This window comes from Gigantopelta aegis, chromosome 8, assembly GCF_016097555.1.
Source record: "Gigantopelta aegis isolate Gae_Host chromosome 8, Gae_host_genome, whole genome shotgun sequence".
Classification (NCBI taxonomy): domain Eukaryota; kingdom Metazoa; phylum Mollusca; class Gastropoda; order Neomphalida; family Peltospiridae; genus Gigantopelta; species Gigantopelta aegis.
Window position 1 is genome coordinate 27,958,993 of NC_054706.1, and position 25,106 is coordinate 27,984,098.

Here is a 25,106-nt window from a genome sequence, read left to right on the forward strand (position 1 = left end):
CCCTCTTTCAGATTCACCCTGTGAATAACCAGATTAGTCCATTACAAATTTGGGAGAATACGAAAAGGCTGTTAAATAAACATAAATTATATACTGAAAATGTTTTGTTGTGACCTAAACTGAAGAAAGGCACATCAGGGAGAAAAACTGTTGATGATCTATTCTAAAAATTTAATCAAGATTTACTAATTTCGTATAACCGCCCTCAGTGGTGTCATGGTTAATCCATCGGACATAAAGCTGGTAGGTACAGGGTTCGCAACCCAGTACTGTCTCCCACCCAGAGCGAGTTTTAACAACTCAATGGGCAGGTGAAAGACCACAACACCCTCTTCTCTCTCAGTAACCACCAACAACTAACCTACTGTCCTGGACAGACAGCCCAGATAGCTGAGGTATGTGTCCAGGACAGTATGCTTGAACCTTAATTGGATATAAGCAGGAAAATACGTTGAAACGAAATAAAAATTTCGTATGATTAGCTACTTTTCAGTATTTTAAAAACAAAAATGTGGAATTTATGAAAATGGACTGAAATGAAATATTTTTCAGAGCGAATCCTGCTGAGTGTTTTGGTGTTTAGTTTTTCTTTATGTAACATTCTCTGTGACGCTTTCCTGTGATTCCTCCTGTTGATCATGTGAATGGTGCCTTGACCGCTTCGTTCTCTTACTAGCTTTTTGCGGTTCGTTCTGGGGATTGGTTTGATGTTTATTCTCCTGGGCCTTCTTCTGTGCCCTCTGCTGCCGTGTATTCTGAGCCACCGCGCTGACGTGGGGGAACAGCTTCGTGGTGTTCCCTACCGCCTTCGTTCTTCCCTCTCGGAACACCATTCTCATGCCAGGCTTAAGGTATTCGGGATTTTTAATGAAACGGAAACGCACTATCGCTTTGTCACCAGTTCGTAAGTGTTCTCTCGTCATTTTGAGAATTGTTGCCGTTTGCCGAACACTTCCAACATGAACTGAAATTATAAAAATGGTTTGATTTAGATGGAGAGAAGAACGGCCACGGTTGTTTATTTATGATAAAAAGTGAACAAAAATGAAGTTACTTTGGATGTCAAGACAAATAGGTTTTTTTTGCACATATAAATGTATTACCGGGAGAGGTCAACAAAAGCTTTAGTACAATATAATTATACAGAAATTAAATTGGCAATGGAGATATCTTTCCTTGCAATAACTTTTGACCTCAGTCAAATAGGTATCTTCATTTTTAGCAAACACCAACATTAATTATCAATTTACAGTGTACATCACTTCTTTTATACAGTGAAACCCCTCTAAACTGGACACCCTCAGGACCAAGTAAAATGTCTGGTTTAAAGAGGTATCTGGTTTAGAAAGGTTAATTTCTGTACTGAGTTTTAAAAAAGGTCCATGAAAAATGTCCAGTTTACAGAGGGTCCAGTTTTGAGAGGTTTCACTGTAATTAATATTTCTGTAAAACGTTTACGGTCATTTTTATTAGAGCATGGCTGTACTACGTTCCAAACAATGAGGTTACACATCAGCTGTTGACTTGGAATGCAGTGAAGATTTAAAAAATAACTACTTTACTGACTAAACATTTTTAATATAGAGTTTTAATGGCTGAAATGCAGAGATGTAAAGCTGCAACACTGACTTCCCTGTCGCTAACCACCAACAACTGACCATTAATTCTCAACATGGGCACACAGTCCACACAGATGAGATAGGAAGGAAATGTTTTATTTAACGACACACTCAACACATTTTTATTTACGGTTATGTGGTGTCAGAAATATGGTTAAGGACCACACAGATATTGAGGGAGGAAACCCGCTGTCACCACTTCATGGGCTACTCTTTTCGATTAACAGCAAGGGATCTTTTATATGCACCATCCCATAGACAGGATAGCACATACCACAGCTTTGGATGTACCAGTCGTGGTGAACTGGCTGGAGTGAGAAATAGCCCAATGGTCCACTGACGGGGATCGATCCCAAACCGACTGCACATCAAGCAAATGCTTTACCACTGGGCTATGTCTTGCCCCTTGACAGATGAGGTATGACCAAGACATGGTGCTTGAAATATAATTGAATAAATATCCACAAACAATTTAAAAATTAAAAAACCTCAGTGAATATTAATGAAAGTTACCCATAGCTTGATATCGAACACTAATTGTTGTTGGATGATGTAGAACAAGAATTTCTCCTTCAAACTCCCAGCATGCCTTGGGTTCCAATTTTGGTGAAACCATTACCATTCCTTTTCGTATAGACGATCTTTTAATCTGTTATAAAGAGACAAACAAACACAACATATTTATAAATCTTATTAAATTTTATTTTATTTTTTCAAAGCTAATGCAGAAACATTTATTTTAGTTTAGTTATTTTACCATCAGGTAGAATTGTAAACATATGTATAGTAAGCCGATTGTGAGTTAACATTACCTTTTTCAGAGCAAACGATGCTGTCTGGCCCCCTCGGACTTCCTTAACAGGCATTCTTTTTCGATGTATGCTCTTGATGACGATTGGCTGGAACTGGCCGAGTGCATCAGGACCCAGTAATAACGTGTCATTCAGCTTAATGTACCCTTGTAGCAATGTGCCAGAAACCACTGTTCCCACTCCCTGTAAAGATTACCAAGAAATAATATTAATATTTAATTATATTACAACTAAAGACAAAGTTAATTTTCATTATGGGTGTGAAGTAAGAAGCTGTTTATTTAAAGTATGTAACCATGTTAAACTTGTTCCTAAACAATGTAATCATCTATAACATAATCTATAAAATGTTGGCTGCAAGGAAGTTACAATTATAGCTGATGAAATTTGACAGTTTAAGAGTTACTGGAATATTTTGAGAAGCCCGACATATCCACACGACCAACATACCCTTGAGACAACTGCCACACATGACCATAATCCTTCCCTGAAGAAGCTGGACGTCCCTCTATCCCATGAACTTTAGTGGTACGGTTAAATAAAACAGACTTAAGAAGGAGGGAAGGAAATGTTTTATTTAACGACGCACTCAACACATGTTATTTATGGTTATATGGCATCGGACACATGGTTAAGGATTACACAGATATTGACAGAGGAAACCCGCTGTCACCACTTCATGGACTACTCTTTTCGATTAGCAACGAGGGATCTTTTATATGCACCATTTCACAGACAGGATAGCTCATACCACGGCCTTTGTTACACCAGTTGTGGAGCACTGGCTGGAACAAGAAATAGCCCAATTAGTCCACCGCAACTTCAGAGCAATCACCACATCAGCCCTCCGTGGCACACGGATCACAAGATAGATCATAGAGAATTGTGCTAAACTTAATGGATGAAATTAAAGTAATTTTTCACTAGCTACAAGAAAACCAAACTTACCCTTACCACATGCACTAGCTTAGTCAGAGATTGGTCCTGGGAGAGACGCTGTCTACTAACAGAATTGCAGATGATCAGGGCTAGTTTTGCCACTTTAATTTGGCGAGAAACAATTCATGCAATAATTGATATTTGCTTGAAAATAACTGAGTTTTGCATTTTTGGACATAATTTAGTGAAATGTTTTGGACACCCAGAGATAGCCCTGGACGATCCGCATCAAAAACATTACATACTAGAATGTCATCACAAGAGATATCTGTGTACTTACTGGGACCGAGAACGTGTCATCTATCTGGAATTCTGGTGGTTTTGACATGTCACACTTCACTCTTGTGGACAGAAGGTTGAGAAACATTTTTAACAGATCTAGATTTAAGCCTGTTACATTGGACACCTGGAAAATTGGACACATCCTGAAACGAAAACATTTTAATTTAAATACTGCCCATCATTTCATTTCAAGTTATTTCCGTGCTTATATCCAATTAAGGTTCAAGCACGCTGTCCTGGGCACACATCTCAGCTATCTGGGCTATATGTCCAGGACAGTGGGTTAGTTGTTAGTGGTTAGTGAGAGAAAAGAGAGTGTAGTGGTTTTACACCTAGCCACCGAGTCGCTCTGGGTAGGAGCCGGTACCGGGCTGCGAACCCAGTACGTATCGGTCTTATGTCTGATGGCTTAACCACAATACCACCGAGGCCGGTTTTTCCCATCAAATACAGTGATAACATTATATTCTTTGTGCTCAAGTATTTTTATTACAAAAAATTTAAAAGTTCCAAATGATTAAAACATCAAGTAAGTCTCAATATCTATAATATTAAGCACAAATTTAAACTTACCTTAATTTTTAGTACAAACATGTGTGTGTGCATAGGATGAAGAGAGACAGAAGGATTGAGAGAGAAAGAGAGACTGAGAGACAAATAGATGGAGACACATAATGAATTAATTCAGTAATATGCTAAGACATTATGTTTTCTCATTTATTTTTGAATAAACATTTTAGGATGATCTGGATTAACAGTAAACTCCAAATTTTATTTAGAAATAAATACATTCTGGTTTTAAAAGATTATCCTTCACAGTGCAAAACAAACAAAATTAGTGGAATAATAAGATTACTCAATGACAAAACAAAACAAAATGTGAATAAATGCGTACCTCTCGGACGTGAAGTTTGTTGCGGAGACAACCACGTCATCTTTGTTGTGGACTAGGACGGGAATCTTGCGGCAGCCCGGTGACTTGAGGATCCGCTGCAGCAGTTTTAACGTGTCGTCCAGGACGTTTGGTGGGCACATGTCGATCTTGGTCACAACAACAAATACTGGAACATTCAAGGCAAGGGCCAGTCCTAGATGCTCTTTCGTCATTCCTATAACACCTGCATTAGACCCAATCTGCCAACAAAAATAACACATGAAATTTTTAAACCAGGCCTGGTGCTTATAAAACTTTTAGAGTCTAGACTCGAGACTAAACAGAGTCTGAGATACTAATGTCATGACAACGCAATACAAATTGTGTGTGTGTGACGTCATTAAAGATTGAGTCTGGACTCTTTAAAAGTGTTATAAACATGGGCCTAGTACATAATATCAACAGTGATGAAAGATTGAAACAGGCTAACATATTTAGCAGTTTACCATAGGAGGACAACTCCAGGTATGTCTTAAAGTAGCATATAAAGCAGAAATGAGAGTACTCTTAAAGAGACAGACTCTACTTTTTAAATACTAAGGCATATTTTTCACCTAGACCCAAGTTTCAACCAGTGAAAATGGACACTAAGTTTGGTTAATTTACAAACCTGTAACAAATTTGGATAGGTCTACAACAGAATGAAACAAAGAGTCTGTGATGTTGATATATATACCCTTAAATACGGACTAAAACAAGACTCCATAATCATTACTTCTGACACACGTGTGTTTTTACAAATATGAAAAATGCATTTTGTGGTATTAGAACCACTAGGATGACCAGAAACACTTCGGTTGTACAGAAATGAATAAATTAAACAATAAAATGTAAGTAAAGTATGATTTCAGTGATCATAAAGGGCTCTAATAGTGAATAATATGCCTTAGTGTTTAAAAACTAGAGTCAGTCCCTTTAATGCAATACATGTCCTCTAACCGGCGCTAAGTTCAAAGTGTTAACTCTGTGAAACATTTATAAAAAGTGAAAATAAAGTCAAATTTAATCTGTAACAGGACATGATAAGGCTATACACTAAATTTCAGCTCAATATCTGGTGGAATTAAAAACCCACAAGTCCGGAAAACTGTAGGCCTATGTGGAACAGATTGGCAGACCGACAAACAATAACAGAGATGAAACCTACAGTCCCTTCTGGTAAGGGACTAATAATCCAGCCACTGTGTAAACACTTAATGGAAAATCAAAAGAGATTTCTTGAGGCCACTATTGCAGTCTGTCATTCTTAACCAGCCTCAGTGGTACGGTGTTTAAGCCATTTGAGACATGAGTTAATTTTCATGCTTGTAAGTTACCTAAGATTATTTTAAGACTTTAAAAAAAAAAATTCCCCCAACATACCGGTACTTGCATCAATTGCGGGGTTTTTCTTCATTTTACCAGTGGTTCAGAACAATCTGAATCATTTATCTGTGGTAAATATATAATTACTGACCGACCTTTCACAGTCAAATTAATTCCTTATATAGCTGCTGAACAAACCAGACAGATTATCAAGGCATAATTTTTACATTTGCAATGTTTACAAGTTGTCTGGAAATGAATTGGACTATATTTAATGGCATATACAAAACTAATCTGAAATTAATATACAGGTAAGACATTTATGTGAAGGGATATAACTCCATTCAAAGGGAGATAAGTCTGATGTAAAAAGCTAGCTAAGTAAATTGTATGCTAAATGTATTGGGCTAACTATGCTGGATATTCATCTAGGAAGGGTTATACAAATTGTAATAGCTCAGTTTATAGGTGTAAGACCACTATGCTGACTTTTCTCTCACTAACCACTAACTTCTGTCTGTTGTTAAATAATAAAGCCAAACTTATGAACGGAGTAAAGAACATGCAGACAATTTTAACAATTATAACTAATTTTTATGGAAATGTCAATTTGCAAGACAAGATTGAATTTGTAAGCATAAATATTAAATGGAAACCCACGCTAAGTATTTTTATTTATTAATGTAGCCAACATGTAAACTGAACAATTGTTTGTTTCCTTCAGTAAAATTTGATAATCTTTTGACATAGATGTTTTTCTTGATATTAATAAACAGTCTATTTTCAACAATGGTTCTTTTAAAAACAAAATTCAGATCAAAATGTAATGCCATATTATAATTAATTTAAATCTAATTAAATCTGGTAACAACATAACTCATCCCAAATCATCTTCTTACCATCAACATAGCGAAGTCTGGAGCATGGCCTGTCATTCCAAATACTGTGGTTTTTAAGTATTTTTCGTGACCAGCTAAATCTATAAATGTGATCACCTGAAAAAGAAAGCGATTTACAATTATCAAACAATACCTAGTTATACAGTTTTATCAAACAATACCTAGTTATACAGTCTTATAAAACAATACCTAGTTATACAGTCTTATCAAACAATACCTAGTTATACACTTTTATCAAACAATACCTAGTTATACAGTCTTATAAAACAATGCCTAGTTATACAGTCTTATCAAACAATGCCTAGTTATACACTTTTATCAAACAATACCTAGTTATACACTTTTATCAAACAATACCTAGTTATACAGTCTTATCAAACAATACCTAGTTATACACTTTTATCAAACAATACCTAGTTATACAGTCTTATCAAACAATACCTAGTTATACACTTTTATCAAACAATACCTAGTTATACAGTCTTATCAAACAATACCTAGTTATACAGTCTTATCAAACAATACCTAGTTATACAGTCTTATCAAACAATACCTAGTTATACAGTCTTATCAAACAATACCTAGTTATACAGTCTTATCAAACAACACCTAGTTATACACGTTTATCAAACAATACCTAGTTATACAGTCTTATCAAACAATACCTAGTTATACACTTTTATCAAACAATACCTAGTTATACAGTCTTATCAAACAATACCTAGTTATACACTTTTATCAAACAATACCTAGTTATACAGTCTTATCAAACCATACCTAGTTATACAGTCTTATCAAACAATACCTAGTTATACAGTCTTATCAAACAATACCTAGTTATACAGTCTTATCAAACAATACCTAGTTATACAGTCTTATCAAACAATACCTAGTTATACAGTCTTATCAAACAATACCTAGTTATACACGTTTATCAAACAATACCTAGTTATACACTTTTATCAAACAATACCTAGTTATACACTTTTATCAAACAATATACAGTCTTATCAAACAATACCTAGTTATACACTTTTATCAAACAATACCTAGTTATACACTTTTATCAAACAATACCTAGTTATACAGTCTTATCAAACAATACCTAGTTATACACTTTTATCAAACAATACCTAGTTATACACTTTTATCAAACAATACCTAGTTATACACTTTTATCAAACAATACCTAGTTATACAGTCTTATCAAACAATACCTAGTTATACACTTTTATCAAACAATACCTAGTTATACACTTTTATCAAACAATACCTAGTTATACAGTCTTATCAAACAATACTTAGTTATACACTTTTATCAAACAATACCTAGTTATACACTTTTATCAAACAATACCTAGTTATACACTTTTATCAAACAATACCTAGTTATACAGTCTTATCAAACAATACCTAGTTATACACTTTTATCAAACAATACCTAGTTATACACTTTTATCAAACAATACCTAGTTATACAGTCTTATCAAACAATAACTAGTTATACACTTTTATCAAACAATACCTAGTTAAACAGTCTTATCAAACAATACCTAGTTATACACTTTTATCAAACAATACCTAGTTATACAGTCTTATCAAACAATACCTAGTTATACACTTTTATCAAACAATACCTAGTTATACACTTTTATCAAACAATACCTAGTTATACACTTTTATCCTGCAACCACCAGTTCTACTGACAGAATATGATGACGGATAAAGCAGTCATATCCTACTACTAGCAGGATATGACTTGACGTCACTCACATGATGTCACATGCATAGCTACATTATAATATCGCTCAGTTGACCTCTAGGTCATCATAAAATGTGGCCGAGATAACAGAAATAATAGCTTTTCCAAATAATTTTTATGGTCTGCAGGATAAAGAAAATAACTAGTTAATGACGTCGGATATCGGCTTTATCCTGTTCATGCTGAATGAGAATTTCCCATTCTTACCTTCACAGGATAAAGCAGATATCTGACATATAAGGATTTTTTTTTTTTTCTCTCTTCCTACCTTCTCTTCTCCCTCTTTCTCTCTACCTCCCTCCCTCTTTCTCTCTACCTCCCTCCCCATCCCTCCTCATGCTGACCCTACTGTTAAAAAGGTGGGTTAAGTGACAGAAAACTAACATCTGTTTTAATTAGTGTAGAACATAACCCACTCACCTTGGCTGCCTGTTCACATATTTTAATCCAATCTAAATGTCCATGGTCTGGTTTATTCACCACATTTCCGTACGTGTCGAATCCTAGAATATCGTTCCCAACACTGCTTGTTCTGCCGGACTCCATTTCGTGTTTGTGTCGGAAGAGTTTCTGTCGAGCCACACCTCTGCCATTGTCGAGTTCACCGTGGGTTAACACTCCTAGTAAAGTACTCTTCCCAGCATCCACGTTGCCGACAACTGCAACTCTAAAATGGCGAAAAATACATATATATATATTTATTCAAGAATCTTTGCTGTGATGATGCACAATATAAGGACATTTATGAAATGGATAAAACTGTGTTATGTCACCTTACACCTTCATGGTGATCCTAGATGTGAACTCATTAGTTGAATCACAAAAAAACATTCTCGAAACAGAAGTTATGCTTGCTATTTGTAGGTAGCACTAAACCAAATAACTTCTGGCTGGGTCAAAGTCTGAGGTGCACCAAACTTTTGACAGAGAAGTGAACACCACAAGTCCTGTGATTGGTTATAAATGTGTGTTGGTTGTAAAAAAATATTAGTTTCATCTGGGCTAAAAATGTATACAATTTTATTTGATGTAGTACCACCATGTCAAGTAGCCTTGTGCTTGGAACATGTATGGGGTACCTGTAAAACAAAGTACTCAAAAGTACTCAAATTTTGTGCGAAACTAGGGGTGTTGTGGAAACATCTGGTTATACCGAAAATGAAAGGTACCATTTTCTGCAGTTAATACTTTGAGGTAGGGGTTGTAGTACTCATAGTTTGGTTGATATATTGCATATAGTGTTTTTAAACACAAACATTAACATGGTTGCCTATGGGATTTTAATTGGTATAGTCCAACCTGTAGGTACATGTAGTGATAACAAACTGAAGGGGAGACAACCAATGTCATCTTAATAGGAAGCACAGAAACGTTGGTTGTCAAAATAGACATGTTTATGCGACTGTCCAGATGTCCTAAAAAATATTGGATAATGTAAACCTGTAGGTACATGTAGTGATAACAAACTGAAGGGGAGACAACCAATGTCATCTTAACAGGAAGCGCAGAAAAGTTGGTTGTCAAAATACACATGTTTATGCGACTGTCCAGATGTCCTAAAAAATATTGGATAATGTAAACATGTGACAAAGGATATAACGAATGACTGAATGAATGAATGAACGTTTAACAATACCACAGCACAAACTATTGGGTGTCATAAAAGGTAAGTACAGTCAAACCTGTCTTAAGCAGTCACACAAAGGAGTAGAGAAAAGTGACAGGTGGCCGCTGATGACAGGTTACCACACATAGAAAGAAATGAAAGAAATGTTTTATTTAACGACGCACTCAACACATTATTTTACGGTTATATGGCGTCAGACATATGGTTAAGGACCACACAGATTTTGAGAGGAAACCCGCTGTCGCCACTACATGGGCTACTCTTCCGATTAGCAGCAAGGGATCTTTTATTTGCGCTTCCCACAGGCAGGATAGCACAAAACATGGCCTTTGTTGAACCAGTTATGGATAACTGGTCGGTGCAAGTGGTTTACACCTAACCATTGAGCCTTGCGGAGCACTCACTCAGGGTTTGGAGTCGGTATCTGGATTAAAAATCCCATGCCTAGACTGGGATCCGAACCCAGTACCTACCAGCCTGTAGACCGATGGGCTGCCATGACGCCACTGAGGCCGGTACCACACATAGAGTCTTACATTTATTGATGTTTCTCTCTCTTTTTATTTTACTGTCTGTACTGCTTATTAATGGTTGTCTGCTCCACAGTTGACTATAAATCAGCTTTGAACATATCGCCTCCTTCAGAATTTATACGGTATTTGGAATGTATTAATTTAACCGTTCTCAATAATTTTGTTTTCTTTTTCCATTTTAGCAGTTGGTAAAATATCCTTTTTATATAATAGTAAACATTCACTTAATAGAGGAATTTTAGCGATTTGGGATCCGATTTAGGTGGCTGTTGGTCATGTTAGACAGGTGACTGCTTATTAAAGGTGCATTTACATTAAAAATCGTTTGGGAGGAAAAATGTGGCTGCTTAAGGTAGGTGACCGTTGATTACAGGTGGCTGCTAGGACAGGTTTGACTGTACATGAAAATATTATTTATACAATTATGTAAAACCACAGTTTATGGTGCTGTGGGGTGGGTGGGGGAGGGAGTATAATACAATACATAAATCAAGATAAGTATATTTTAAAATTTTGTATAGAAATTAAAGTGATTTAAAAACTTTAAAATTAATTCTTGGTAGAATTTAAAAGATTCCAAAACATTTTTGTTGCCAAATATATCATTTCTCGTGGGCTTGAGATGATCACACTCCACCAAAATATGCCACACAGTCAGTATACACTGACAATGTTCACACTGAGGAGGAGGGTCCTTTTGCTTCTGAACAGCTTTTGCTGCCCGTTTTTGAGCCGTCTCAGTATCCGATATTTCCTTACACCGATCAACACCATTAGGCCAGGTTAAATCTGTCTGAAGTGAAGTGCTTGTAGTAGAGACCTTAACTTCTGCAGCATAGTATTTCCCCACTGCAACAGTTGACTTGGTCTCCACCAACATTCTGGCTTCAGGAAACAACAGATCTTTTTCAACTCTAACCTGTTGTATCCATTTCTCCAATTTCCATCTTGGGCACTCCCGGCAATACGCAAAATGGTTTCCCTTGCAGTTGATACATGATATATCAAACTGAAAATGACCGCGACATGCCGCCATTGTTGTCAAGCAAAAATACTTGCCGAAAACCACTTTTTGACCTCAAAATTCCAAAGTATTTTTCACTGAAAAACAATAAACAAAAGCCACCACCGTGTCAAGTAATCTGTTTGCTGTATTATATATTCCTTTCTGGTGAGTGCTGCTTGCAAAACAGCGGGAAATATGAATCGGGGAATGCACTGTATACAGTGTACAGTATGTCGACTGGCGTGATGTCGGGCAAGAAGTATTTCAGAATGAAAAAAAAGAAAGGATCGGAAATGTGTGAACTATTTCTAACCTGATTTCCATGAAATCTTGAGGTTCAAGTCTCTTTCTGAGCAGGAACTCCCCCACCTTGCCCTCCTCCAGGATGCGCTCTCTAAGAACAACGCACTCCATCTGTAGAGTTTCTGTTATGCTCCTCAGAGTAGCCACAGACGCCTGGTAGTCTTCCTCTTTCAACCCCGGGGTCTCGCCATCAGCTACAAAGAAAAGAAAGAAAGAAATGTTTTATTTAACGATGCACTCAACACATTTTATTTGCTGTTATATGGCATCAGACATATGGTTAAGGACCACACAGATATCGAGAGAGGAAACCCGCTGTCACCACTTCATGGGCTACTCTTTTTGATTAGCAGTAAGGGATCTTTTATATGCACCATCCCAGACAGGGTAGTACATACCACGGCCTTTAATATACCAGTCGTGGTGCACTGGCTGGAACGAGAAATAGCCCAATGGGCCCACCAACAGGAATCGATCCTAGACTGACTGTGCATCGAACAAGCGCTTTACCACAGGGCTACGTCCCGCCCCCCATTAGCTACAAAATACAAATACAACAAGCATTTTTAGAGTACTGCTAAAGCTATCTGACCCAACAAGTTTTCATATCTCCTAATTTCAAGGGCCAAAACTCTGTCAAAAATGGGTAAATTGCCATGGAAGTTATTAAAATTCATCTGTAACAGTACATGATAATGTTATATACAAGATTTCAGTTCAATATCTCAAGGCTTTCTAAAAATATTTTCACACTGCCTAAGTTCAAGGGCCATAACTCCGTCAAACATGGGTAAATCACCATAAAAGTCAAACTTGATCTGTAACAGTACATGATAAAGCTACATGTATACACCACATTTTTGCTCAATATCTCAAAGCCTTCTGCAAAAAACATCCGGAAAACATGTGGGACAGACAGACAGACAGAAAGACGGAGATGAAACCTATAGTACCCTCCGGTTGGACCGGTAGGGGACTAATAAACATGAGAAAAAATACACCAATATAAAAATAACAAGAGAACAAGCAACAGCATGTCACTGGTAATTGGTAATTACTGCATTTTGTTATATCCAATTCCTTTGTAGATCTTTAGATTAACTTGGAGCATTTTAAATTTCATTGTGTGTCTTACACTTTACAGGTTTTGCATATTTTATTTGCATTCATTTTTGAATAGCAGTGTGTAAAGATGAAAGGTCACAACTATATTACTATATAGTCCATCAAGAAAGTAAAAATTTAGTGAGACTAAGGTGTTATGTTATGTACACACAAATAAATGAAATTTAGTTTTCTTTTCAAAATTGCTTGCAACTTATATAATTTATAGTCCCTAAATTTACAATTTTTATCCCAACTTCAACTATTGGTTTTATACATCACACTGTATAGAAGATACAATGATGTCATGTCTAAAATGCATGAAAATAACACACACAAAAAACCTAATAAAAACAAAGAGAATATAACTCTACCTCCAATGCCTATTTCATACATTGTCTCCCCTTGCCCATCTTCTGCTCTGAGTTGAATGCTGTCCATCAGCATTTCATATTCTTCACTGTTGGGACTCACCAGAATGTTCTGTTGATAAAATAAACATCAAACAAATAAGCCCATAATTTAACATCCATTTACTTCAGGGCTAGCTCTGGAGTGAGCAGAAAATGTTCCCAAGTTATCTTTAGAAATATGCAAAACCTACAGTTACTTTTTAACAAAATTACAATCATTATACACATTTTTAGTACCAAACTAAAATAAAATTTACAAATTGTTCTTAAAATTCGCTTCATGGTATCTCACTCAGGTTTAACAGAAACGTATTAGTGGGAGATAATCCAGCTATAAAACTTAGTAAAAAAAATAAAAAAATATGAATCATTAATATGGTGTTATGCAGATATCCCCATTCACTGTAAGTACATGTAGTTTAGAAACACATTTACAGCATTTCATTGATTTTGCAGCATAACTTTAAAAACTGTCTCAAGTCAGTATTATGCAGAGACACAAGACTGATTTAAAAAACCAAACAACATTTTTATCAGTGGTACATAAACAGTTACAAGGTTTTATGTTATTACAAATTACAATTAGTTTAATTAATTTAATGCATAAAAATTATTAATATTATTGTATACTAGTATATGCAACCAAATCAGTACCAATGAAGAGGATTATCTAATAATTAATATTTTATTGAAAAATAACTGTGGGTTTCTACAATTTTTAAAAGTTTAATAAATAATTTAGTGAGATTTTCAGCTCGTACTCAATTTGTATCAGCATTTGCACTTTCAGGAAAAAAAACAAAAAACATGTAGATATGGTAATTTAAAGGTAGGGTCAACTCAAACAAGAGCCTTATGTGTTGGAAAGATGCATACCTGGACTATCAACACATACTGACTTTAGCAAATGAAAAACGCGTAATTTTAGAGTTAATAAAAAACCATGATTATTCCTGCTAACTGGGGGCAGCCATTTTGTTTTGTTTTTGTGACGTCCGGTGGGATAGCTTGAGGCGAAGTGACGTCAGCTCCTGACCATCTCCTGTATGTACAGTGTAAACAAAAGCAGTGATTTTTGACAAGGCGCTTCTCTTTGATCAACCTGACTTGTAAAACAGCATAAATGACGTAATAATATAATAAACTATTTAACTAAATGTATTTCAAGTTGCATTAACGGAACAAAATGGGGTTATAGTATTTTTCTCTGTTAAATAATCCAAAGGAAAAATGTACACTATTAGGCCTATTGATATGCTACATTGGAGCAAAAACGACAACCCACGATACCCAAGTGATAATTTTCTTTTCTTTGGGACTACGTAATTGGTCAGTTCTGTGGTTTTACATGGAATAGTCTACTTAATCAGTAGTTTTACAGAACTATTTACAGTAATAAACCATGTCCATTACAATTTTAGGGGCGACAGGTAATATTCCACAATACCGGTATGTATTTTTGTGTCTAGACAGCATCAATTAATTGGCTCGTCTGATTACCAAACAAATACACACCTGCCAATTAGGAATCACAGGTAGAAGCGACTAGCGGCATAGACCAATTAACTAAGAAAACACTCTGTGTATCATTTCAGTACGTATGTTAATGCATGGGCAAAACATTGTTAATAGTTTCGACTTGTTGTGTAGCCACTTTGACAATGGTATTTTATTTTGTATTGAAAAATAATATATGTATATATTGATATACTTATTGCTGGCTTATTGGGGATGTGTATTATTACAGAACATTGCAATGCTTGACTATTTATCATCCCGCAAAAACCAGGTAGATTGTGTTTCTCTAGTTCTAAGGCTCATTCCTGACGTTACGCGTTAAGTATTACGTAACCACCAGCTCGCCAGAGGGCGTACTCTCTGTGAAGGTACAAAATGGTTGCGCCTGTTATATATAATAGCCGTCACATTTAACCATTTTATTAATTAACTATACGATTATACATATTCATATTAAGCAATAATGTGCATTATATATTGTTGAATATGCATACAAGGCATACAAGGCCAAATGCCGTAATTGTCCTCTCCTTTAATATATATCTACAAACGTGCTACATGAGGTAGTTTATACTTTATACAATATACATACATGCACAGCTCACCCACTGTAATGGTGGTTAATCTAAGGATTCATCGACTAACCTTGGAAGTAAGACATGATGTGTCCATATCAATGTCAAGCTCTTCATCATCGTAAAGGTTGACTTTCTTCTCAACAGGCGATTCGAGGCCATCAAAATCCACTGCATATGCCATCTTCTTTTTTTTAAACAGAACACTTTCAGTTGCAGAAAAGGTTCTCACTAAATTATCAAAGAACTTTATTTACACTTAGATGAATATTTCTTAGGAGTGGTTGAAGTTGATTAGATGTTCATATTCTTAAAATCATCTTCTTTGCATGTGCCTATGACTGGTCAAGTTAACCAGCTTGTCATCTTGGGGCTTCTTAATTTCTAAGAAAGAAAAAGTATTTAAGGTTAGTCTCTAAACATATATAAATTTACAATGGGCATTGCAGTATGAAACCAGGCTATGCTACAATTATCTACATTACTTTGATAAAAATGTTTGACTTTTTCATGTCATCATGATTGAATTCAAGTTATCCCATCTGTCACGTATGCACATTTGAAGTGGACGCACGTTACTCTTATCTCTACACTTCTCATAACTATAGTATTAATTGCAGTGGATAGAGCAGTTGTTTTATAGATTTTAGAATTTAGTAATACTGATGCAATGTCACTTTAACCTACCATAAACAATATCCTTGGTTACACAACTGCTTGCAATCTATTTCGGCAATATGTCATCAGTAGTTTTTTTAAACCCGGAAGTTAGGATGAACAGGTGCGAGCTTACAGATGTTAATAAAAGAAATTAATAAAACGTGCCACAGATTTCACATATTCTGTATAATGTATTAACAAATACATTTTAAGCACATAAAAAATACTAGTATTTTATTTTTTATTAATGTTTAAAATATTAACTGCGTGACTGATACACTGTCAAAAATTATTTCCGGTTCCTTTTTCGGTGTCAAAAACAACTGTCAAAAGATTTTTGGTTATTAGAAATGTTTTCAATTAATAATCTCAACCTCGTCTCAACATGATGCTACAACGATTGTGTATCTTACATTTTTCGTAAATTGGTGTAAGCATCAGCATATATTTTTATAAATAAATTACCTTGACTTCGAGAATATTACCACAGTGACAGTCACCTGAATCATCCTGAATTATGATTCCCATCATCATTTTGACTGGAAGGACTTTCCTATGGCACTGTTACTAACCCTAACCCTAACCCTAACTCTATGATAAGTATTTATAATGTGCTTTATACGTGACGGTGCCAAAGGTAAGTCCTACCTTTTGGATTTATACTCAGTAAATATAACTGTGTCTTACTGTAATTTCACTTCACATTCATATTTCGTAATTAGTACAATTTCGTTATTACAATATTGTCTTTAAAAAAACTGTGAGAATGAGATTTGGTTCAACTTCCAGGGTTGTAACTTAAAGTTAATGGTGGCTTCAACACAACAGCAACTATTGTCCGAACCAAATTGTTAACAACTACGAAAAATTACTCTCCTACCTTTAATTGCCGTTAGATTTCCTCCAGAGTTTGTCCAGACACAAATCGCAAAAAAGCCACTACAAATATACAGATTCCACACACGAGACTGCAACGATATCGCCGATATTGTCTTTGCTGAGATTGCATCTAGGGAAAAATACATGCAGTTTTCTGCCGTCTGCCATCTTGCTTCTTTATGGAATACTCTTCAAGAGGGGTGAAAGCCTCCAAAGTATGTGACACAATTAATATGAAATCGATGATCTCTAGTGGTATCATTAAAATAATAATAATAATAATTTAAAAAAATAATAATAATATGACGTCATCACGTTTGCTTTTATATCATAACATATTATGACGTTGTTAGATTAAGTCCTGTCCTTTCACCCCTCTTGAAGAATATTCCATAAAAAGTCAAAATGGCAGCTGATACAAAATTACATGCTTTTTTCCCTATGCGCTCTCAGCGAAGTCGATATAGGTGACATGGTTATCATCTGGTATGTGGAATCTGTGTCATTGTAATGGGTTTTTTCAAGATTTGTGTCTGGACAAACTTTGGAGGAAATCTAACGGCAATTAACGGTAGGAGAGTAATGTTTCGTAGTTGTTAACAATTTGGTTCGGACAACTACCATAGCTGCAATACAATATATGAATTACCATAGACTGGGTTTTACGGATGGAAGTTTCTTACTAAGGAATATTAATTATTGCCATTGATTGAAGGGATTTATTATTTTAAAAAAAAAATTGATTTTAATTGTGTGTTTATTTGTTGCAAAAGGGCAAGATCAAACTGTAATGGAAAGACATTTTAGCTATTTTTATATATGTACATAAAATTGTTCATATTCAATTATGTTTTTGTCATAACAACTTACTTTTGGATTAATTTTATATGTGATAGGTTCGTTTACACTGCTGCATAAAAAAAAAAAAAAAAAAAATGCAACTCTTGTGTTACATGTAATTGTCATAAATGGGGTTTTAATATTCAGTAATGGTGAGACATGAAATGATGGGCCATTTGTTTTTTTTGTGTTTTTTTGTTTTGTTAAGTCTGCTCTGCTTGGCATCCAATATTGGAACTACTATAACAGAAATCAGGCTAAAATATGTTTAAAACAATAATATAAATCTGAAATACATCACTCAGTAATGATATTTTTAATAAAAATAAATTCATGATAACAGAGAGACTGTCTAGTACTTTCTAGAAAAGGTACATTTAACAAAAATTTACTCTCGTTGAAGCCTAAAATATTGATTTGCTAAAATACAGTGTAGGCATAACTTTGGAATGACTTCGTATATCTAAGAGTTGTAAACAGTTTTGGAAACTAGATATTAATAGCTTTTTGATCATATTGATCCTCCAAGTTACTGAATTCACAAATAATAAAATTTCAAATATGGCACTTTGCTTTATCGTGCCCTAAAGTTACTTTAAAACTGCAGTACCATGTGCAGACTCATACTTACCACAAGTGAGCATTTTGCCTATGGCAAAAACTTTTCAAAACTGATATCTACGGTCGACGACAGCAGGGAATAATTTGTACAGAAAAAAATGGTTAGCAGTTGCTGCTAATCATTTTGTGATTTGATTAGCACATTTGTAAATTTAATTAGCAGTTTCCACGTAGGCTCAAGCATGTAAGTTATGGACATCAGAGCCCAAGAGATTTTGTGATCTACACGTCTTCAGGATGTATTCTAAGCAATAAGATATATTGCAGAGTGTGAATAAATCATCATTTGATGTGTACCGTAATAAAATTATTTGTGTACCTTGATTGAAAGTTCCAGTGTTATCAGTTTTGATGTACATGCTAAGTATTAGAGGACATATCAACTTCTCCCTTGGGTCAATTTCGTGAATCCATGTGCTTACCGTTGACAAATTAACAACCATTTTGATCCATGTTTTGCACAAGTGATGTCAGCACAAAAGTTATTTTTAGAACACAGAAAGTCAACTACCGGTATTAATTCCGAGTTTTACCGAATACACGTGACGTCATTGAAATTTCGATTGAATACTGAATGTGACATTCTAACATTGAATTATTCAAGCCGATCTTTGCCAATTGAAAGAGTGAAAAAAACACAATGGTAATTTTGCTACAACCGCGAAAACGATTAGATTGTTTGGTTCGCAGTAACAGCGATCCATAATGCGAAATAGGTTCGCACGTGAGCTAGAATGACTAGCAAACTGTGATGCGAACCCCAACAAATTATTCCCTGCGACAGTCACTTTTTCCACCCTTGTTTTGGCTTCGTACACAGTAAATAAAACATCCAACGGTAATTTTTTGATATGATATATTTGACAAAAGGTACTTTTTATTTCTTTCATCTTTTGAAACTTAAAATTAATATTTTGTCCAGAATTATGAAAAATAACAAAATACCAACCTGTAAACAACGTCGTCCGCTTGTTATAGAAATTTGACAGGGGTCAATGTTAGTAGACCAGTTTTTATTTTAATGTGGCAAAGCATTGTAATAATATAGCTAATTTTGAATTTGAATGACGTCAGTATTCCAATGACATCACTTTGAATCGCCTTACAATAACCATACACTGGGTACATGACGTTTCCGTTTTAAGAATGCTGGAAAAATTCCAATGCAAACTTGCTATTGAAATTTTTTTGTTTGAACATTACTAATGTATCTGAATGTGTTTGAAGAAAATCTTGTGATTAAAAAATTGTACCTTTTACGAAATATGGATTTCAAGTGAAATTATGGTAAGATATGCTATATTTATTGTGTACGGACCCAAAACAAGGGTGCGAAAAGTGACTGTCGTTGACCTTGGGTAAAAAACTCTTAAGTTTGTGCCCTGAGTTCATTCCATTACTGTAAAATGTTTGGTAAAGATTTAGTTTATTTCATAAAAATGTGCAAACACCTATCCAAAAGCATCCAAATTTAACTAGTTCATTCAATTCATGCAGTCTCTACCAGGTGTCTGACATCTAACAGCTGATGATTAATAAACCAATGTACTTTAGTGGTGTTGTTAAACAAAAAACAAACTTTGCTCTAAATTTAGGAGAGTTATCTACCATTCCTCCCCCATGAGATCTGATGTTGCAAAGATCCTTGATCTTCATAAATTTTTGTGAAAATCTCTTAGACCAATAGTCGCCATATTAATTTGTGTTTTAGAATGGGCTTACACATTGCTCGTTGTCACTGTGGAACTATGAACGGTCAAGATGAGAAGCCGGGAAATGGTACCGATAGCGGAATCTACCACGAACGCCAGCAGAAGGAACTGTGTGCCATGCATGCACTGAACAACCTCTTTCAAGTACAAGGGGCCTTCACAAAGAAGGATCTAGATGAACTATGCAACAAGTGAGACATTTTAGTAAATTATTCAGGTAGTAAATGTTTACTGCAAGTCTTCACCATTTGCAGCAGTGGCGTCGTGGTTAGCCATCGGTCTACAGGCTGGTAGGTACTGGGTTCGGATCCTAGTCGAGGCATGGGGTTTTTAATCCAGATACCGACTCCAAACCCTGAGTGAGTGCTCCGCAAGACTCAATGGGTAGGTGTAAACCACTTGCACTGACCAGTGATCCATAACTGGTTCAACAAAGGCCATGGTTTGTGCTATCCTGCCTGTGGGAAGCGCAAATAAAAGATCCATTGCTGCCTGTCGTAAAAAGAGTAGCCTATGTGGCGACAGCGGGTTTCCTCTCAAAATATGTGTGGTCCTTAACCATATGTCTGACGCCATATAACCGTAAATAAAATGTGTTGAGTGCGTCGTTAAATAAAACATTTCTTTCTTTCTTTCTTTCACCATTTGCAAAAATATAGACACGTTGAAGATCACTTTCTAGAAGTGATTCTAGGCGAGCAGTCACGTGAAGGGTCAAATAAAATGTATTTACAATTTTATTGTAAGGCAATCACTTTGCTGCTCACCTAAAACTTTTACAGATGAATATGGAGAGGAGCATTTACCTTTCCTATTGAAAACTGATCTTTTAAAAAAAAAACTACCGGCCTTGGTGGCGCAGTGGTTAAGCCATCGGACTACAGACTGGTAGGTATAGGGTTTGCAGCCCGGTACTGTCTCCAAACCTCAGCGAGTTCTTAAGGGCTCAATGGGTAGGTGTAAGGCCACTACACCCTCTTTTTCTCTCACTAACAACTAATCCACTGTCCTTGACAGACAGCCCAGATAGCTGAGGTGTGTGCCCAGGACAGCATACTTGAACCTTAATTGGATATAAGCATGAAAGTAAGCTGAATGAAATGAAACAAAAAAACTTGTTATTATCCTATAAACCTCTCATTTGAAGCGGCCATTATCGTGAGAATTAACTTTAAACATTTTATTGTACTGAGGGCAGTTGTCCACCACCACTGGATGTTTAGTTAATCTGGTTGAAATCATATTAATATTATAATAAATAAGTGTCAGTATTCACAATGGGTTGTCTCCGGATGTTTAGTTAATCTGGTTGAGATCATATTAATAAATACATGTAAGTGTCAGTATTCACAATATGTTGTCTCCAGATGTTTGTTAACTTGGTTCAGATCATATTAATAAATAAGTGTCAGTATTCGCAATAGGTTGTCTCCAGATGTTTGTTAACTTGGTTCAGATCATATTAATAAATAAGTGTCAGTATTCGCAATAGGTTGTCTCCAGATGTTTGTTAACTTGGTTCAGATCATATTAATAAATAAGTGTCAGTATTCGCAATAGGTTTGTCTCCAGATGTTTGTTAACTTGGTTCAGATCATATTAATAAATAAGTGTCAGTATTCGCAATAGGTTGTCTCCAGATGTTTGTTAACTTGGTTCAGATCATATTAATAAATAAGTGTCAGTATTCGCAATAGGTTGTCTCCAGATGTTTGTTAACTTGGTTCAGATCATATTAATAAATAAGTGTCAGTATTCGCAATAGGTTGTCTCCAGATGTTTGTTAACTTGGTTCAGATCATATTAATAAATAAGTGTCAGTATTCGCAATAGGTTGTCTCCAGATGCATTCTTCAACCCCCACCGCAGCATCCTTGGTCTGGGCAACTATGATGTGAACGTCATCATGGCAGCGTTACAGAAGAAGGGATACGACACGATTTGGTTTGACAAGAGAAAGTGAGTCACAGCTGTTTTACAGACAGTAAAACCTATTTCAAGACCTCTACATACAAGAATAATTGTAATAATTTATACTAAAATTTTGACTAATACACAATTAATTTTAAATTTAAATTTAAGAAAAAAAAGAGTAAAGTTTGTTTTATTTAACGACGCCACTAGAGCACATTGATTTTTTATCTTATCATCGGCTATTGGACGTCAAACATATGGTAATTCTGACACTGTTTTTAAGAGAAACCCCGCTGTCGCCACATAGGCTACTCTTTTATGACAGGCAGCAAGGTGTCTTTTATTTGCGCTTCCCACAGGCAGGATAGCACAAACCATGGCCTTTGTTGAACCAGTTATGGATCACTGGTCGGTGCAAGTGGTTTACACCTACCCATTGAGCCTTGCGGAGCACTCACTCAGGGTTTGGAGTCTGTATCTGGATTAAAAATCCCATGCCTCGACTGGGATCTGAACCCAGTACCTACCAGCCTGTAGACCGATGGCCTAACCACGACGCCACCGAGGCCGGTCTTAAATTTAAGAATGACAATTCTTAAAACATAAAACCACCATATACATGTATCCCAAACAAATGCAAGAACTGGAATAGAAAGAATTAAGACTTTAAAGAGGGAGAGAACAAACTGTATCCAATAAGAATACTTTTTAGACAACACCATGACTGATGATGGAAATGAGAATTTCACCCAACCATCAATGCATCTCAGAACATTTTAAACTATGACTACTCTATTTGGTGTCAAACATGAGTATTTTAACATTTGGTCAATAGAAAAATACAAAAACCCCTCACTGCTGCTATATAAACAGCCCTTTCCAATAAAGCTGCAAGGGATTTTTACATGAAAATTTTTACAGACAGGGTAGTACATACCATGGCCTATAATGTACCAGTAATAGGGCACTGGTTGGGATGGGGGGGGTGGGGGGAAGAATCCCCTGAGGGCGATCCATTGCACCTGAGTGGGTGTTTATAATAATAAATTGTTTATTTAATGTTGGTAATAATATAGTTATAAGCTAATTTTCCCTGAGGCCTCCTGGTGTGAAATTTGGCAAATTACATCATTTTGGCAATACTTGTACCTTGTACATTTTAAAATTAAAACACATGCTTTTTATGATTATCATTTCAAAATTATTTCACTCGGGACATAAACGTTATACTAAATGAAGCTCATTTAATATCCTATCATTCTTAGTAGGGGGTCATTGGCTATTGTTTATTGGAGCAGAATCCCAACAAAAACATCTACAAAAATGAAACAATTACAAGCACAGGTTTTCTGAAATCTATGTTAATTTTCATCTTTAAGGAGTATCGACTGTCTGCAGTTTGAAAACATCATGGGCTTCATTCTGAATATCCCGACGGAATACAAGTGGGGCTTCGTCCGACTTCCCATTCACCGGAAACACTGGATCTCCATCAAGTGCATCAACAATCAATACGTGAATCTCGACTCGAAGCTCGACTGTCCTGAAATCATTGGCGATTCCGCCGCACTCAAGGAATTCCTCCACAATCAGCTGATGGACAATGATAAAGAACTGTTGCTGGTCGTCGCCCAGGAGGTGGGCGAGACCGGCGCGTGGCGCAAGGAATGCTGCGTGTTTCCTCCGGTGGCCACGGCCGATGCTATATGTGATTCCAATGCCGAAATGACTTGCGTTTCCAACGGATCGATGAAACAGAAATCTCAGGAAACCTTTCCAGGCTCAAATTAACAAATAATTTACATAATACATTATTATTATTATTATTATTATTATTATTATTATTATTATAACTATTATATGCATGAGTGCCAACCTAAACCCAATCATGTGGATTCATTTGTGTTGTTGACATCATTTTTCTTCTCTATCTAGAGGAGAGTATGCGAGCAGGATTTGTACAAAGCATGTGTTCCTTAGCTTCTTCTGCTTGACAGCGTACTAATCTATAACTTCCAGACGACAGTAGCACTAGATGATACTTAACGATACATAGTACTTTATACTAGTACTAATACTACTTTATTTTTAAAATTCAAATGCTGTGGGGAGCCAGGGCCCATATTTTCGAAGCCATCTTAGCACTACGAAATCGTAAAACTGTCGTAGGTTGTGACGTCACTACAACACACGCCATAGTGATGTCATAGCTTACGACGATTTTGCAGGCTAAGATATCTTCAAAAATATGTGCCCAGGGCTAGCTCTGGCACTCGACAATTGCGAATTTTGAAAACAGTTGGCGAATTTTATTTTAGTTTGGCGAAATAATTTCATGTAATAATTGACATTCGTTTAAAAAATAACTTGACAATTTCTGCTATTTTTAAAGTTTAATAGACAATTTGGCGAATTGTTTGCTCACCCAGAGCTAAATATTGCTCTCCTTGAACTGGTCTCAGGGGAGTGATGAGGAACCAGAGGGATAGCTCCCCTGACCGGTCTCGCTAGTGTCGTGGTTACGCCATCGGACATAAGGCTGGTAGATACAGGGTTTGCAACCCGGTACTGGCTCCCACCCAGAGCGAGTTTTAACGATTCATCAGTGGGTAGGTGTAACTGTAAGACCACTACACCCTCTTCTTTCTCACTAACAGCCCAGTTAACTGAGGTCTGTGCCCAGGACAGTGTGCTTGAACCTTACTTGGATATAAGTACGAAAATAAGTTGAAATGAAATTAAATGAAATAGTTCCCATTAAATGGCGAGAAACATTGCCAAGGGTGAACATTTAAATGCATCTTTGTGCCCCCTTTATAATTACCGATTATAGATAATTATCAGGATAG

The 25,106-nt window shown here is 35.9% G+C and overlaps 2 protein-coding genes across 3 annotated transcripts; one reads left to right on the forward strand and one right to left on the reverse strand.

Moving 5' to 3' along the window:
• Positions 1-322: 322 nt before the first annotated feature.
• Positions 323-16,410, reverse strand: LOC121378804 (GTP-binding protein 1-like). Its single transcript, XM_041507128.1, has 11 exons — positions 16,319-16,410; positions 15,702-16,015; positions 13,500-13,608; positions 12,032-12,215; positions 8,973-9,219; positions 6,791-6,886; positions 4,548-4,786; positions 3,651-3,795; positions 2,432-2,614; positions 2,133-2,268; positions 323-964 (listed from the first exon to the last, which is right to left on the reverse strand). The coding sequence occupies exons 2-11, from the start codon at positions 15,813-15,815 to the stop codon at positions 591-593; spliced, it is 1,827 nt and encodes a 608-aa protein (XP_041363062.1). The 5' UTR covers positions 15,816-16,015; positions 16,319-16,410; the 3' UTR covers positions 323-590.
• Positions 16,411-16,595: 185 nt separating this feature from the next.
• On the forward strand, positions 16,596-24,890 carry LOC121379890 (josephin-2-like). Of its 2 annotated transcripts, none has more exons than XM_041508558.1 (4): positions 16,596-16,721; positions 20,343-20,534; positions 22,165-22,302; positions 23,637-24,890. In XM_041508558.1, exons 2-4 carry the CDS (start codon positions 20,344-20,346, stop codon positions 24,046-24,048), a joined length of 741 nt encoding a protein of 246 aa, XP_041364492.1. In that variant the 5' UTR covers positions 16,596-16,721; position 20,343; the 3' UTR covers positions 24,049-24,890. The 2 variants fall into 2 exon arrangements, with proteins under 2 accessions (XP_041364492.1, XP_041364493.1); XM_041508559.1 differs by having other exon boundaries at positions 22,177-22,302.
• The last annotated feature ends 216 nt before the right edge of the window (positions 24,891-25,106 follow it).

Bases quoted from the DNA above. Each gene is read 5' to 3' on its own strand.
- LOC121379890 (XM_041508558.1), top strand. From the start codon at position 20,344: ATGGGCTTACACATTGCTCGTTGTCACTGTGGAACTATGAACGGTCAA. The intron at 20,535-22,164 runs GTGAGACATTTT...AATAAGTGTCAG, and splicing joins CTAGATGAACTATGCAACAA to TATTCGCAATAGGTTGTCTC. The intron at 22,303-23,636 runs GTGAGTCACAGC...TTCATCTTTAAG, and splicing joins ATTTGGTTTGACAAGAGAAA to GAGTATCGACTGTCTGCAGT.
- LOC121378804 (XM_041507128.1), bottom strand. From the start codon at position 15,815: ATGGCATATGCAGTGGATTTTGATGGCCTCGAATCGCCTGTTGAGAAG. The intron at 3,796-4,547 runs GTACGCATTTAT...TTTTCGTTTCAG, and splicing joins ACAAACTTCACGTCCGAGAG to GATGTGTCCAATTTTCCAGG. The intron at 965-2,132 runs GTAACTTTCATT...TTATAATTTCAG, and splicing joins TGTTCGATATCAAGCTATGG to TTCATGTTGGAAGTGTTCGG.